The 14,215-nt window shown below is 35.9% G+C and overlaps 1 protein-coding gene across 1 annotated transcript in view; it reads right to left on the bottom strand.

The window, feature by feature from the left end:
• Positions 1-14,215, bottom strand: part of LOC128219112 (zonadhesin-like) — a 63,859-nt gene that overhangs the window by 33,113 nt on the left and 16,531 nt on the right. Inside the window, exons 12-22 of the mRNA XM_052926934.1 lie at positions 13,604-13,717; positions 12,155-12,268; positions 10,710-10,823; positions 9,266-9,379; positions 7,817-7,930; positions 6,369-6,482; positions 5,575-5,673; positions 5,005-5,118; positions 3,557-3,670; positions 2,113-2,226; positions 668-781 (exon numbers count right to left, since the gene is read on the bottom strand). Of these exons, the coding sequence (XP_052782894.1) occupies positions 668-781; positions 2,113-2,226; positions 3,557-3,670; positions 5,005-5,118; positions 5,575-5,673; positions 6,369-6,482; positions 7,817-7,930; positions 9,266-9,379; positions 10,710-10,823; positions 12,155-12,268; positions 13,604-13,717 (1,239 nt within the window). The remainder of the gene's footprint in view (positions 1-667; positions 782-2,112; positions 2,227-3,556; positions 3,671-5,004; positions 5,119-5,574; positions 5,674-6,368; positions 6,483-7,816; positions 7,931-9,265; positions 9,380-10,709; positions 10,824-12,154; positions 12,269-13,603; positions 13,718-14,215) is intronic.

Below are 14,215 nucleotides of genomic sequence, written 5' to 3'. Positions count from 1 at the left end.
ATTGGTGAGTATAAATTCCGATTGGTAGGTCATCTTGAATTACATTCGAGATCATTATCAAACATTCACACGCTACGAATTTAATTGCATCAGATATAGTATATTGATTTCAACCAATGAGAGAAATAAATGTTTTTTGTTTATATTCGGTTGATTCGCTAATTCTATTGTCCACAATTTCCCTATCACATAGTCTTTGTGGTATTGGAAAAACCGCTAAGTTTCAAACACAAAATACTCGAGTACAGTTGCAGTTGAGATGAAGCGTCATTTTTTAATATTACGTGATCCGTGCTTCTTTGAATGTCATATTCAATTTGAACATTGTAAACAAACCCGGATGACGTATCATACAGATATAACTCCAACTATACAAGTTCCTGTAAGTTGGATTTGCAACCTCTCTATTTTGTTTTTTTTAACTCTTGATCCCAGTTCGAATAGAGGCCTGAGCGCATGGGTAGCTAGTCGTTGTAGATCAAGCAGGACCTGTAGGGTTCTTAAGGGCAAATATGTTTACCAAACATAATTAGATCATCCCTTGCAAAACAAAGTGTCAACACTATGATTTTTATTATGCTGTAACAACATGTATCACAAACAATGTTATGAAAATATATTTAATTAGTCTACCCTTTATTTTTTGTCTTTGCATACTCTCACTTACAGCATTTCGGAAAGGTTCCCTCGAAGTAGCAGGCACATGCACTCTGGCCTACATCACCGCAGCCGTCGGCAGCAGCGCAACAGTACGCTTCATCATCACTGCTACAATCCGCACCTGGAAATATTTGACGCTTCGTTTAGTGTATATTCCTTTATTTTATTTTGATGATCAATTCACCCTTTATAAAACACTGTCGAGTCCTTGGCTAGGGTGTTAATCTCACCTGCTTTCCCATCTAAAAGGCTTAAGATCGTTCGCCTAGTTAAACCTAACACATGCGATCCTATTTGGGGGATGGATTACGTTGTTTCACGATTTAAAGATTTCGGAGGGAACAATTAAATAATGGCACCGACGTTGTGACGGTAAAACAATATCAAGTATTTATCTGTCATATACTTGCTTAGATATATACACTTGCATTTATGCCCGTTTTAAACATTGTCAAAAACAGTCAGTCAATTTAATTATACTGATATACAAATGTAAATCATTCGTAAACGAAAACAAGGCAAAGGAGTAGACATGTTTTTTAAAACAATATCTATTCTTTTTAATCAATTAACATACAGCAATTTGGATAGGTGAGGCTGCCCCCATGTTTACATTCGCATTGTCCGGTTCCAGTGTTGCATTCCGAGTTAGGATCCTGAGCCGCGCAGTTAGGACCTTATGAAAATAAACACGTCATTTTAATGGTTATACAGTATACAAAGTACATGCGTACCAAATTGGATATGTTCTGGAAAAAAAACATTATTTCTATTTCAACATCAATTATTGCTGAGTATAAATTCCGATTTGTGTGGTAATCTTGAATTACATTCGAAATCATTATCAAACATTCACACGCTACGAATTTAAATGCATCAGATATAGTATATTAATTTCAACCAATGAGAAGAACAAATGATTTTTGTTTATATTCGGTTGATTCGCTAATTCTATTGTCCACAATTTCCCTATCACATAGTCTTTGTGGTATTGGAAAAATAGCTAAGTTTCAAACACAAAATACTCGAGTAAAGTTGCAGTTGAGATGAAGCGTCATTTTTTAATATTACGTGATCCGTGCTTCTTTGAATGTCATATTCAATTTGAACATTGTAAACAAACCCGGATGACGTATCATACAGATATAAATCCAACTATACAAGTTCCTGTAAGTTGGATTTGCAACCTCTCTATTTTGTTTTTTAACACTTGATCCCAGTTCGAATAGAGGCCTGAGCGCATGGGTAGCTAGTCGTTGTAGATCAAGCAGGACCTGTAGGGTTCTTAAGGGCAAATATGTTTACCAAACATAATTAGATCATCCCTTGCAAAACAAAGTGTCAACACTATGATTTTTATTATGATGTAACAACATGTATCACAAACAATGTTATGAAAATATATTTAATTAATCTACCCTTTATTTTTTGTCTTTGCATACTCTCACTTACAGCATTTCGGAAAGGTTCCCTCGAAGTAGCAGGCACATGCACTCTGGCCTACATCACCGCAGCCGTCGGCAGCAGCGCAACAGTACGCTTCATCATCACTGCTACAATCCGCACCTGGAAATATTTGACGCTTCGTTCAGTGTATATTCCTTTATTTTATTTTGATGATCAATTCACCCTTTATAAAACACTGTCGAGTCCTTGGCTAGGGTGTTAATCTCACCTGCTTTCCCATCTAAAAGGCTTAAGATCGTTCGCCTAGTTAAACCTAACACATGCGATCCTATTTGGGGGATGGATTACGTTGTTTCACGATTTAAAGATTTCGGAGGGAACAATTAAATAATGGCACCGACGTTGTGACGGTAAAACAATATCAAGTATTTATCTGTCATATACTTGCTTAGATATATACACTTGCATTTATGCCCGTTTTAAACATTGTCAAAAACAGTCAGTCAATTTAATTATACTGATATACAAATGTAAATCATTCGTAAACGAAAACAAGGCAAAGGAGTAGACATGTTTTTTAAAACAATATCTATTCTTTTTAATCAATTAACATACAGCAATTTGGATAGGTGAGGCTGCCCCCATGTTTACATTCGCATTGTCCGGTTCCAGTGTTGCATTCCGAGTTAGGATCCTGAGCCGCGCAGTTAGGACCTTATGAAAATAAACACGTCATTTTAATGGTTATACAGTATACAAAGTACATGCGTACCAAATTGGATATGTTCTGGAAAAAAAACATTATTTCTATTTCAACATCAATTATTGCTGAGTATAAATTCCGATTTGTAGGTCATCTTGAATTACATTCGAGATCATTATCAAACATTCACATGCTACGAATTTAAATGCATCAGATATAGTATATTGATTTCAACCAATGAGAAGAACAAATGTTTTTTGTTTATATTCGGTTGATTCGCTAATTCTATTGTCCACAATTTCCCTATCACATAGTCTTTGTGGTATTGGAAAAATAGCTAAGTTTCAAACACAAAATACTCGAGTACAGTTGCAGTTGAGATGAAGCGTCATTTTTTAATATTACGTGATCCGTGCTTCTTTGAATGTCATATTCAATTTGAACATTGTAAACAAACCCGGATGACGTATCATACAGATATAAATCCAACTATACAAGTTCCTGTAAGTTGGATTTGCAACCTCTCTATTTTGTTTTTTAACTCTTGATCCCAGTTCGAATAGAGGCCTGAGCGCATGGGTAGCTAGTCGTTGTAGATCAAGCAGGACCTGTAGGGTTCTTAAGGGCAAATATGTTTACCAAACATAATTAGATCATCCCGTGCAAAACAAAGTGTCAACACTATGATTTTTATTATGCTGTAACAACATGTATCACAAACAATGTTATGAAAATATATTTAATTAATCTACCCTTTATTTTTTGTCTTTGCATACTCTCACTTACAGCATTTCGGAAAGGTTCCCTCGAAGTAGCAGGCACATGCACTCTGGCCTACATCACCGCAGCCGTCGGCAGCAGCGCAACAGTACGCTTCATCATCACTGCTACAATCCGCACCTGGAAATATTTGACGCTTCGTTCAGTTTATATTCCTTTATTTTATTTTGATGATCAATTCACCCTTTATAAAACACTGTCGAGTCCTTGGCTAGGGTGTTAATCTCACCTGCTTTCCCATCTAAAAGGCTTAAGATCGTTCGCCTAGTTAAACCTAACACATGCGATCCTATTTGGGGGATGGATTACGTTGTTTCACGATTTAAAGATTTCGGGGGGAACACTTAAATAATGGCACCGACGTTGTGACGGTAAAACAATATCAAGTATTTATCTGTCATATACTTGCTCAGATATATACACTTGCATTTATGCCCGTTTTAAACATTGTCAAAAACAGTCAGTCAATTAAATTATACTGATATACAAATGTAAATCATTCGTAAACGAAAACAAGGCAAAGGAGTAGACATGTTTTTTAAAACAATATCTATTCTTATTAATCAATTAACATACAGCAATTTGGATAGGTGAGGCTGCCCCCATGTTTACATTCGCATTGTCCGGTTCCAGTGTTGCATTCCGAGTTAGGATCCTGAACCGCGCAGTTAGGACCTTATGAAAATAAACACGTCATTTTAATGGTTATACAGTATACAAAGTACATGCGTACCAAATTGGATATGTTCTGGAAAAACAACAACATTATTTCTATTTCAAAATCAATTATTGGTGAGTATAAATTCCGATTTGTAGGTCATCTTGAATTACATTCGAGATCATTATCAAACATTCACACGCTACGAATTTAAATGCATCAGATATAGTATATTGATTTCAACCAATGAGAGAAATAAATGTTTTTTGTTTATATTCGGTTGATTCGCTAATTCTATTGTCCACAATTTCCCTATCACATAGTCTTTGTGGTATTGGAAAAATAGCTAAGTTTCAAACACAAAATACTCGAGTACAGTTGCAGTTGAGATGAAGCGTCATTTTTTAATATTACGTGATCCGTGCTTCTTTGAATGTCATATTCAATTTGAACATTGTAAGCAAACCCGGATGACGTATCATACAGATATAACTCCAACTATACAAGTTCCTGTAAGTTGGATTTGCAACCTCTCTATTTTGTTTTTTTAACTCTTGATCCCAGTTCGAATAGAGGCCTGAGCGCATGGGTAGCTAGTCGTTGTAGATCAAGCAGGACCTGTAGGGTTCTTAAGGGCAAATATGTTTACCAAACATAATTAGATCATCCCTTGCAAAACAAAGTGTCAACACTATGATTTTTATTATGCTGTAACAACATGTATCACAAACAATGTTATGAAAATATATTTAATTAGTCTACCCTTTATTTTTTGTCTTTGCATACTCTCACTTACAGCATATCGGAAAGGTTCCCTCGAAGTAGCAGGCACATGCACTCTGGCCTACATCACCGCAGCCGTCGGCAGCATCGCAACAGTACGCTTCATCATCACTGCTACAATCCGCACCTGGAAATATTTGACGCTTCGTTCAGTTTATATTCCTTTATTTTATTTTGATGATCAATTCACCCTTTATAAAACACTGTCGAGTCCTTGGCTAGGGTGTTAATCTCACCTGCTTTCCCATCTAAAAGGCTTAAGATCGTTCGCCTAGTTAAACCTAACACATGCGATCCTATTTGGGTGATGGATTACGTTGTTTCACGATTTAAAGATTTCGGAGGGAACAATTAAATAATGGCACCGACGTTGTGACGGTAAAACAATATCAAGTATTTATCTGTCATATACTTGCTTAGATATATACACTTGCATTTATGCCCGTTTTAAACATTGTCAAAAACAGTCAGTCAATTTAATTATACTGATATACAAATGTAAATCATTCGTAAACGAAAACAAGGCAAAGGAGTAGACATGTTTTTTAAAACAATATCTATTCTTTTAATTCAATTAACATACAGCAATTTGGATAGGTGAGGCTGCCCCCATGTTTACATTCGCATTGTCCGGTTCCAGTGTTGCATTCCGAGTTAGGATCCTGAGCCGCGCAGTTAGGACCTTATGAAAATAAACACGTCATTTTAATGGTTATACAGTATACAAAGTACATGCGTACCAAATTGGATATGTTCTGGAAAAAAAACATTATTTCTATTTCAACATCAATTATTGCTGAGTATAAATTCCGATTTGTAGGTCATCTTGAATTACATTCGAGATCATTATCAAACATTCACACGCTACGAATTTAAATGCATCAGATATAGTATATTGATTTCAACCATGTGGTATTGGAAAAATAGCTAAGTTTCAAACACAAAATACTCGAGTACAGTTGTAGTTGAGATGAAGCGTCATTTTATAATATTACGTGATCCGTGCTTCTTTGAATGTCATATTCAATTTGAACATTGTAAACAAACCCGGATGACGTATCATACAGATATAACTCCAACTATACAAGTTCCGGTAAGTTGGATTTGCAACCTCTCTATTTTGTTTTTTTAACTCTTGATCCCAGTTCGAATAGAGGCCTGAGCGCATGGGTAGCTAGTCGTTGTAGATCAAGCAGGACCTGTAGGGTTCTTAAGGGCAAATATGTTTACCAAACATAATTAGATCATCCCTTGCAAAACAAAGTGTCAACACTATGATTTTTATTATGCTGTAACAACATGTATCACAAACAATGTTATGAAAATATATTTAATTAGTCTACCCTTTATTTTTTGTCTTTGCATACTCTCACTTACAGCATTTCGGAAAGGTTCCCTCGAAGTAGCAGGCACATGCACTCTGGCCTACATCACCGCAGCCGTCGGCAGCATCGCAACAGTACGCTTCATCATCACTGCTACAATCCGCACCTGGAAATATTTGACGCTTCGTTCAGTTTATATTCCTTTATTTTATTTTGATGATCAATTCACCCTTTATAAAACACTGTCGAGTCCTTGGCTAGGGTGTTAATCTCACCTGCTTTCCCATCTAAAAGGCTTAAGATCATTCGCCTAGTTAAACCTAACACATGCGATCCAATTTGGGGGATGGATTACGTTGTTTCACGATTTAAAGATTTCGGGGGGAACACTTAAATAATGGCACCGACGTTGTGACGGTAAAACAATATCAAGTATTTATCTGTCATATACTTGCTTAGATATATACACTTGCATTTATGCCCGTTTTAAACATTGTCAAAAACAGTCAGTCAATTTAATTATACTGATATACAAATGTAAATCATTCGTAAACGAAAACAAGGCAAAGGAGTAGACATGTTTTTTAAAACAATATCTATTCTTATTAATCAATTAACATACAGCAATTTGGATAGGTGAGGCCGCCCCCATGTTTACATTCGCATTGTCCGGTTCCAGTGTTGCATTCCGAGTTAGGATCCTGAGCCGCGCAGTTAGGACCTTATGAAAATAAACACGTCATTTTAATGGTTATACAGTATACAAAGTACATGCGTACCAAATTGGATATGTTCTGGAAAAACAACAACATTATTTCTATTTCAAAATCAATTATTGGTGAGTATAAATTCCGATTGGTAGGTCATCTTGAATTACATTCGAGATCATTATCAAACATTCACACGCTACGAATTTAAATGCATCAGATATAGTATATTGATTTCAACCAATGAGAGAAATAAATGTTTTTTGTTTATATTCGGTTGATTCGCTAATTCTATTGTCCACAATTTCCCTATCACATAGTCTTTGTGGTATTGGAAAAATAGCTAAGTTTCAAACACAAAATACTCGAGTACAGTTGCAGTTGAGATGAAGCGTCATTTTTTAATATTACGTGATCCGTGCTTCTTTGAATGTCATATTCAATTTGAACATTGTAAACAAACCCGGATGACGTATCATACAGATATAACTCCAACTATACAAGTTCCTGTAAGTTGGATTTGCAACCTCTCTATTTTGTTTTTTTAACTCTTGATCCCAGTTCGAATAGAGGCCTGAGCGCATGGGTAGCTAGTCGTTGTAGATCAAGCAGGACCTGTAGGGTTCTTAAGGGCAAATATGTTTACCAAACATAATTAGATCATCCCTTGCAAAACAAAGTGTCAACACTATGATTTTTATTATGCTGTAACAACATGTATCACAAACAATGTTATGAAAATATATTTAATTAGTCTACCCTTTATTTTTTGTCTTTGCATACTCTCACTTACAGCATTTCGGAAAGGTTCCCTCGAAGTAGCAGGCACATGCACTCTGGCCTACATCACCGCAGCCGTCGGCAGCATCGCAACAGTACGCTTCATCATCACTGCTACAATCCGCACCTGGAAATATTTGACGCTTCGTTCAGTTTATATTCCTTTATTTTATTTTGATGATCAATTCACCCTTTATAAAACACTGTCGAGTCCTTGGCTAGGGTGTTAATCTCACCTGCTTTCCCATCTAAAAGGCTTAAGATCGTTCGCCTAGTTAAACCTAACACATGCGATCCAATTTGGGGGATGGATTACGTTGTTTCACGATTTAAAGATTTCGGGGGGAACACTTAAATATTGGCACCGACGTTGTGACGGTAAAACAATATCAAGTATTTATCTGTCATATACTTGCTTAGATATATACACTTGCATTTATGCCCGTTTTAAACATTGTCAAAAACAGTCAGTCAATTAAATTATACTGATATACAAATGTAAATCATTCGTAAACGAAAACAAGGCAAAGGAGTAGACATGTTTTTTTAAAACAATATCTATTCTTATTATTCAATTAACATACAGCAATTTGGATAGGTGAGGCCGCCCCCATGTTTACATTCGCATTGTCCGGTTCCAGTGTTGCATTCCGAGTTAGGATCCTGAGCCGCGCAGTTAGGACCTTATGAAAATAAACACGTCATTTTAATGGTTATACAGTATACAAAGTACATGCGTACCAAATTGGATATGTTCTGGAAAAACAACAACATTATTTCTATTTCAAAATCAATTATTGCTGAGTATAAATTCCGATTTGTAGGTCATCTTGAATTACATTCGAGATCATTATCAAACATTCACACGCTACGAATTTAAATGCATCAGATATAGTATATTGATTTCAACCAATGAGAGAAATAAATGTTTTTTGTTTATATTCGGTTGATTCGCTAATTCTATTGTCCACAATTTCCCTATCACATAGTCTTTGTGGTATTGGAAAAATAGCTAAGTTTCAAACACAAAATACTCGAGTACAGTTGCAGTTGAGATGAAGCGTCATTTTTTAATATTACGTGATCCGTGCTTCTTTGAATGTCATATTCAATTTGAACATTGTAAACAAACCCGGATGACGTATCATACAGATATAACTCCAACTATACAAGTTCCTGTAAGTTGGATTTGCAATCTCTCTATTTTGTTTTTTTAACTCTTGATCCCAGTTCGAATAGAGGCCTGAGCGCATGGGTAGCTAGTCGTTGTAGATCAAGCAGGACCTGTAGGGTTCTTAAGGGCAAATATGTTTACCAAACATAATTAGATCATCCCTTGCAAAACAAAGTGTCAACACTATGATTTTTATTATGCTGTAACAACATGTATCACAAACAATGTTATGAAAATATATTTAATTAGTCTACCCTTTATTTTTTGTCTTTGCATACTCTCACTTACAGCATTTCGGAAAGGTTCCCTCGAAGTAGCAGGCACATGCACTCTGGCCTACATCACCGCAGCCGTCGGCAGCAGCGCAACAGTACGCTTCATCATCACTGCTACAATCCGCACCTGGAAATATTTGACGCTTCGTTCAGTTTATATTCCTTTATTTTATTTTGATGATCAATTCACCCTTTATAAAACACTGTCGAGTCCTTGGCTAGGGTGTTAATCTCACCTGCTTTCCCATCTAAAAGGCTTAAGATCGTTCGCCTAGTTAAACCTAACACATGCGATCCTATTTGGGGGATGGATTACGTTGTTTCACGATTTAAAGATTTCGGAGGGAACAATTAAATAATGGCACCGACGTTGTGACGGTAAAACAATATCAAGTATTTATCTGTCATATACTTGCTTAGATATATACACTTGCATTTATGCCCGTTTTAAACATTGTCAAAAACAGTCAGTCAATTTAATTATACTGATATACAAATGTAAATCATTCGTAAACGAAAACAAGGCAAAGGAGTAGACATGTTTTTTAAAACAATATCTATTCTTTTTAATCAATTAACATACAGCAATTTGGATAGGTGAGGCTGCCCCCATGTTTACATTCGCATTGTCCGGTTCCAGTGTTGCATTCCGAGTTAGGATCCTGAGCCGCGCAGTTAGGACCTTATGAAAATAAACACGTCATTTTAATGGTTATACAGTATACAAAGTACATGCGTACCAAATTGGATATGTTCTGGAAAAAAAACATTATTTCTATTTCAACATCAATTATTGCTGAGTATAAATTCCGATTTGTAGGTCATCTTGAATTACATTCGAGATCATTATCAAACATTCACATGCTACGAATTTAAATGCATCAGATATAGTATATTGATTTCAACCAATGAGAAGAACAAATGTTTTTTGTTTATATTCGGTTGATTCGCTAATTCTATTGTCCACAATTTCCCTATCACATAGTCTTTGTGGTATTGGAAAAATAGCTAAGTTTCAAACACAAAATACTCGAGTACAGTTGCAGTTGAGATGAAGCGTCATTTTTTAATATTACGTGATCCGTGCTTCTTTGAATGTCATATTCAATTTGAACATTGTAAACAAACCCGGATGACGTATCATACAGATATAACTCCAACTATACAAGTTCCTGTAAGTTGGATTTGCAACCTCTCTATTTTGTTTTTTAACTCTTGATCCCAGTTCGAATAGAGGCCTGAGCGCATGGGTAGCTAGTCGTTGTAGATCAAGCAGGACCTGTAGGGTTCTTTAGGGCAAATATGTTTACCAAACATAATTAGATCATCCCTTGCAAAACAAAGTGTCAACACTATGATTTTTATTATGCTGTAACAACATGTATCACAAACAATGTTATGAAAATATATTTAATTAATCTACCCTTTTTTTTTTGTCTTTGCATACTCTCACTTACAGCATTTCGGAAAGGTTCCCTCGAAGTAGCAGGCACATGCACTCTGGCCTACATCACCGCAGCCGTCGGCAGCAGCGCAACAGTACGCTTCATCATCACTGCTACAATCCGCACCTGGAAATATTTGACGCTTCGTTCAGTGTATATTCCTTTATTTTATTTTGATGATCAATTCACCCTTTATAAAACACTGTCGAGTCCTTGGCTAGGGTGTTAATCTCACCTGCTTTCCCATCTAAAAGGCTTAAGATCGTTCGCCTAGTTAAACCTAACACATGCGATCCTATTTGGGGGATGGATTACGTTGTTTCACGATTTAAAGATTTCGGAGGGAACAATTAAATAATGGCACCGACGTTGTGACGGTAAAACAATATCAAGTATTTATCTGTCATATACTTGCTTAGATATATACACTTGCATTTATTCCCGTTTTAAACATTGTCAAAAACAGTCAGTCAATTTAATTATACTGATATACAAATGTAAATCATTCGTAAACGAAAACAAGGCAAAGGAGTAGACATGTTTTTTAAAACAATATCTATTCTTTTTAATCAATTAACATACAGCAATTTGGATAGGTGAGGCTGCCCCCATGTTTACATTCGCATTGTCCGGTTCCAGTGTTGCATTCCGAGTTAGGATCCTGAGCCGCGCAGTTAGGACCTTATGAAAATAAACACGTCATTTTAATGGTTATACAGTATACAAAGTACATGCGTACCAAATTGGATATGTTCTGGAAAAAAAAACATTATTTCTATTTCAACATCAATTATTGCTGAGTATAAATTCCGATTTGTAGGTCATCTTGAATTACATTCGAGATCATTATCAAACATTCACACGCTACGAATTTAAATGCATCAGATATAGTATATTGATTTCAACCAATGAGAAGAACAAATGTTTTTTGTTTATATTCGGTTGATTCGCTAATTCTATTGTCCACAATTTCCCTATCACATAGTCTTTGTGGTATTGGAAAAATAGCTAAGTTTCAAACACAAAATACTCGAGTACAGTTGCAGTTGAGATGAAGCGTCATTTTTTAATATTACGCGATCCGTGCTTCTTTGAATGTCATATTCAATTTGAACATTGTAAACAAACCCGGATGACGTATCATACAGATATAACTCCAACTATACAAGTTCCTGTAAGTTGGATTTGCAACCTCTCTATTTTGTTTTTTAACTCTTGATCCCAGTTCGAATAGAGGCCTGAGCGCATGGGTAGCTAGTCGTTGTAGATCAAGCAGGACCTGTAGGGTTCTTAAGGGCAAATATGTTTACCAAACATAATTAGATCATCCCTTGCAAAACAAAGTGTCAACACTATGATTTTTATTATGCTGTAACAACATGTATCACAAACAATGTTATGAAAATATATTTAATTAATCTACCCTTTATTTTTTGTCTTTGCATACTCTCACTTACAGCATTTCGGAAAGGTTCCCTCGAAGTAGCAGGCACATGCACTCTGGCCTACATCACCGCAGCCGTCGGCAGCAGCGCAACAGTACGCTTCATCATCACTGCTACAATCCGCACCTGGAAATATTTGACGCTTCGTTCAGTTTATATTCCTTTATTTTATTTTGATGATCAATTCACCCTTTATAAAACACTGTCGAGTCCTTGGCTAGGGTGTTAATCTCACCTGCTTTCCCATCTAAAAGGCTTAAGATCGTTCGCCTAGTTAAACCTAACACATGCGATCCAATTTGGGGGATGGATTACGTTGTTTCACGATTTAAAGATTTCGGGGGGAACACTTAAATATTGGCACCGACGTTGTGACGGTAAAACAATATCAAGTATTTATCTGTCATATACTTGCTTAGATATATACACTTGCATTTATGCCCGTTTTAAACATTGTCAAAAACAGTCAGTCAATTAAATTATACTGATATACAAATGTAAATCATTCGTAAACGAAAACAAGGCAAAGGAGTAGACATGTTTTTTAAAACAATATCTATTCTTATTAATCAATTAACATACAGCAATTTGGATAGGTGAGGCTGCCCCCATGTTTACATTCGCATTGTCCGGTTCCAGTGTTGCATTCCGAGTTAGGATCCTGAGCCGCGCAGTTAGGACCTTATGAAAATAAACACGTCATTTTAATGGTTATACAGTATACAAAGTACATGCGTACCAAATTGGATATGTTCTGGAAAAACAACAACATTATTTCTATTTCAAAATCAATTATTGGTGAGTATAAATTCCGATTGGTAGGTCATCTTGAATAACATTCGAGATCATTATCAAACATTCACACGCTACGAATTTAATTGCATCAGATATAGTATATTGATTTCAACCAATGAGAGAAATAAATGTTTTTTGTTTATATTCGGTTGATTCGCTAATTCTATTGTCCACAATTTCCCTATCACATAGTCTTTGTGGTATTGGAAAAACAGCTAAGTTTCAAACACAAAATACTCGAGTACAGTTGCAGTTGAGATGAAGCGTCATTTTTTAATATTACGAGATCCGTGCTTCTTTGAATGTCATATTCAATTTGAACATTGTAAACAAACCCGGATGACGTATCATACAGATATAACTCCAACTATACAAGTTCCTGTAAGTTGGATTTGCAACCTCTCTATTTTGTTTTTTTTAACTCTTGATCCCAGTTCGAATAGAGGCCTGAGCGCATGGGTAGCTAGTCGTTGTAGATCAAGCAGGACCTGTAGGGTTCTTAAGGGCAAATATGTTTACCAAACATAATTAGATCATCCCTTGCAAAACAAAGTGTCAACACTATGATTTTTATTATGCTGTAACAACATGTATCACAAACAATGTTATGAAAATATATTTAATTAGTCTACCCTTTATTTTTTGTCTTTGCATACTCTCACTTACAGCATTTCGGAAAGGTTCCCTCGAAGTAGCAGGCACATGCACTCTGGCCTACATCACCGCAGCCGTCGGCAGCAGCGCAACAGTACGCTTCATCATCACTGCTACAATCCGCACCTGGAAATATTTGACGCTTCGTTCAGTTTATATTCCTTTATTTTATTTTGATGATCAATTCACCCTTTATAAAACACTGTCGAGTCCTTGGCTAGGGTGTTAATCTCACCTGCTTTCCCATCTAAAAGGCTTAAGATCGTTCGCCTAGTTAAACCTAACACATGCGATCCTATTTGGGGGATGGATTACGTTGTTTCACGATTTAAAGATTTCGGGGGGAACAATTAAATAATGGCACCGACGTTGTGACGGTAAAACAATATCAAGTATTTATCTGTCATATACTTGCTTAGATATATACACTTGCATTTATGCCCGTTTTAAACATTGTCAAAAACAGTCAGTCAATTTAATTATACTGATATACAAATGTAAATCATTCGTAAACGAAAACAAGGCAAAGGAGTAGACATGTTTTTTAAAACAATATCTATTCTTTTTAATCAATTAACATACAGCAATTTGGATAGGTGAGGCTGCCCCCATGTTTACATTCGC

This window comes from Mya arenaria, chromosome 15 (genome assembly GCF_026914265.1).
Source record: "Mya arenaria isolate MELC-2E11 chromosome 15, ASM2691426v1".
NCBI classification, from domain to species: domain Eukaryota; kingdom Metazoa; phylum Mollusca; class Bivalvia; order Myida; family Myidae; genus Mya; species Mya arenaria.
This window is presented reverse-complemented; position numbering and strand designations above follow the sequence as displayed.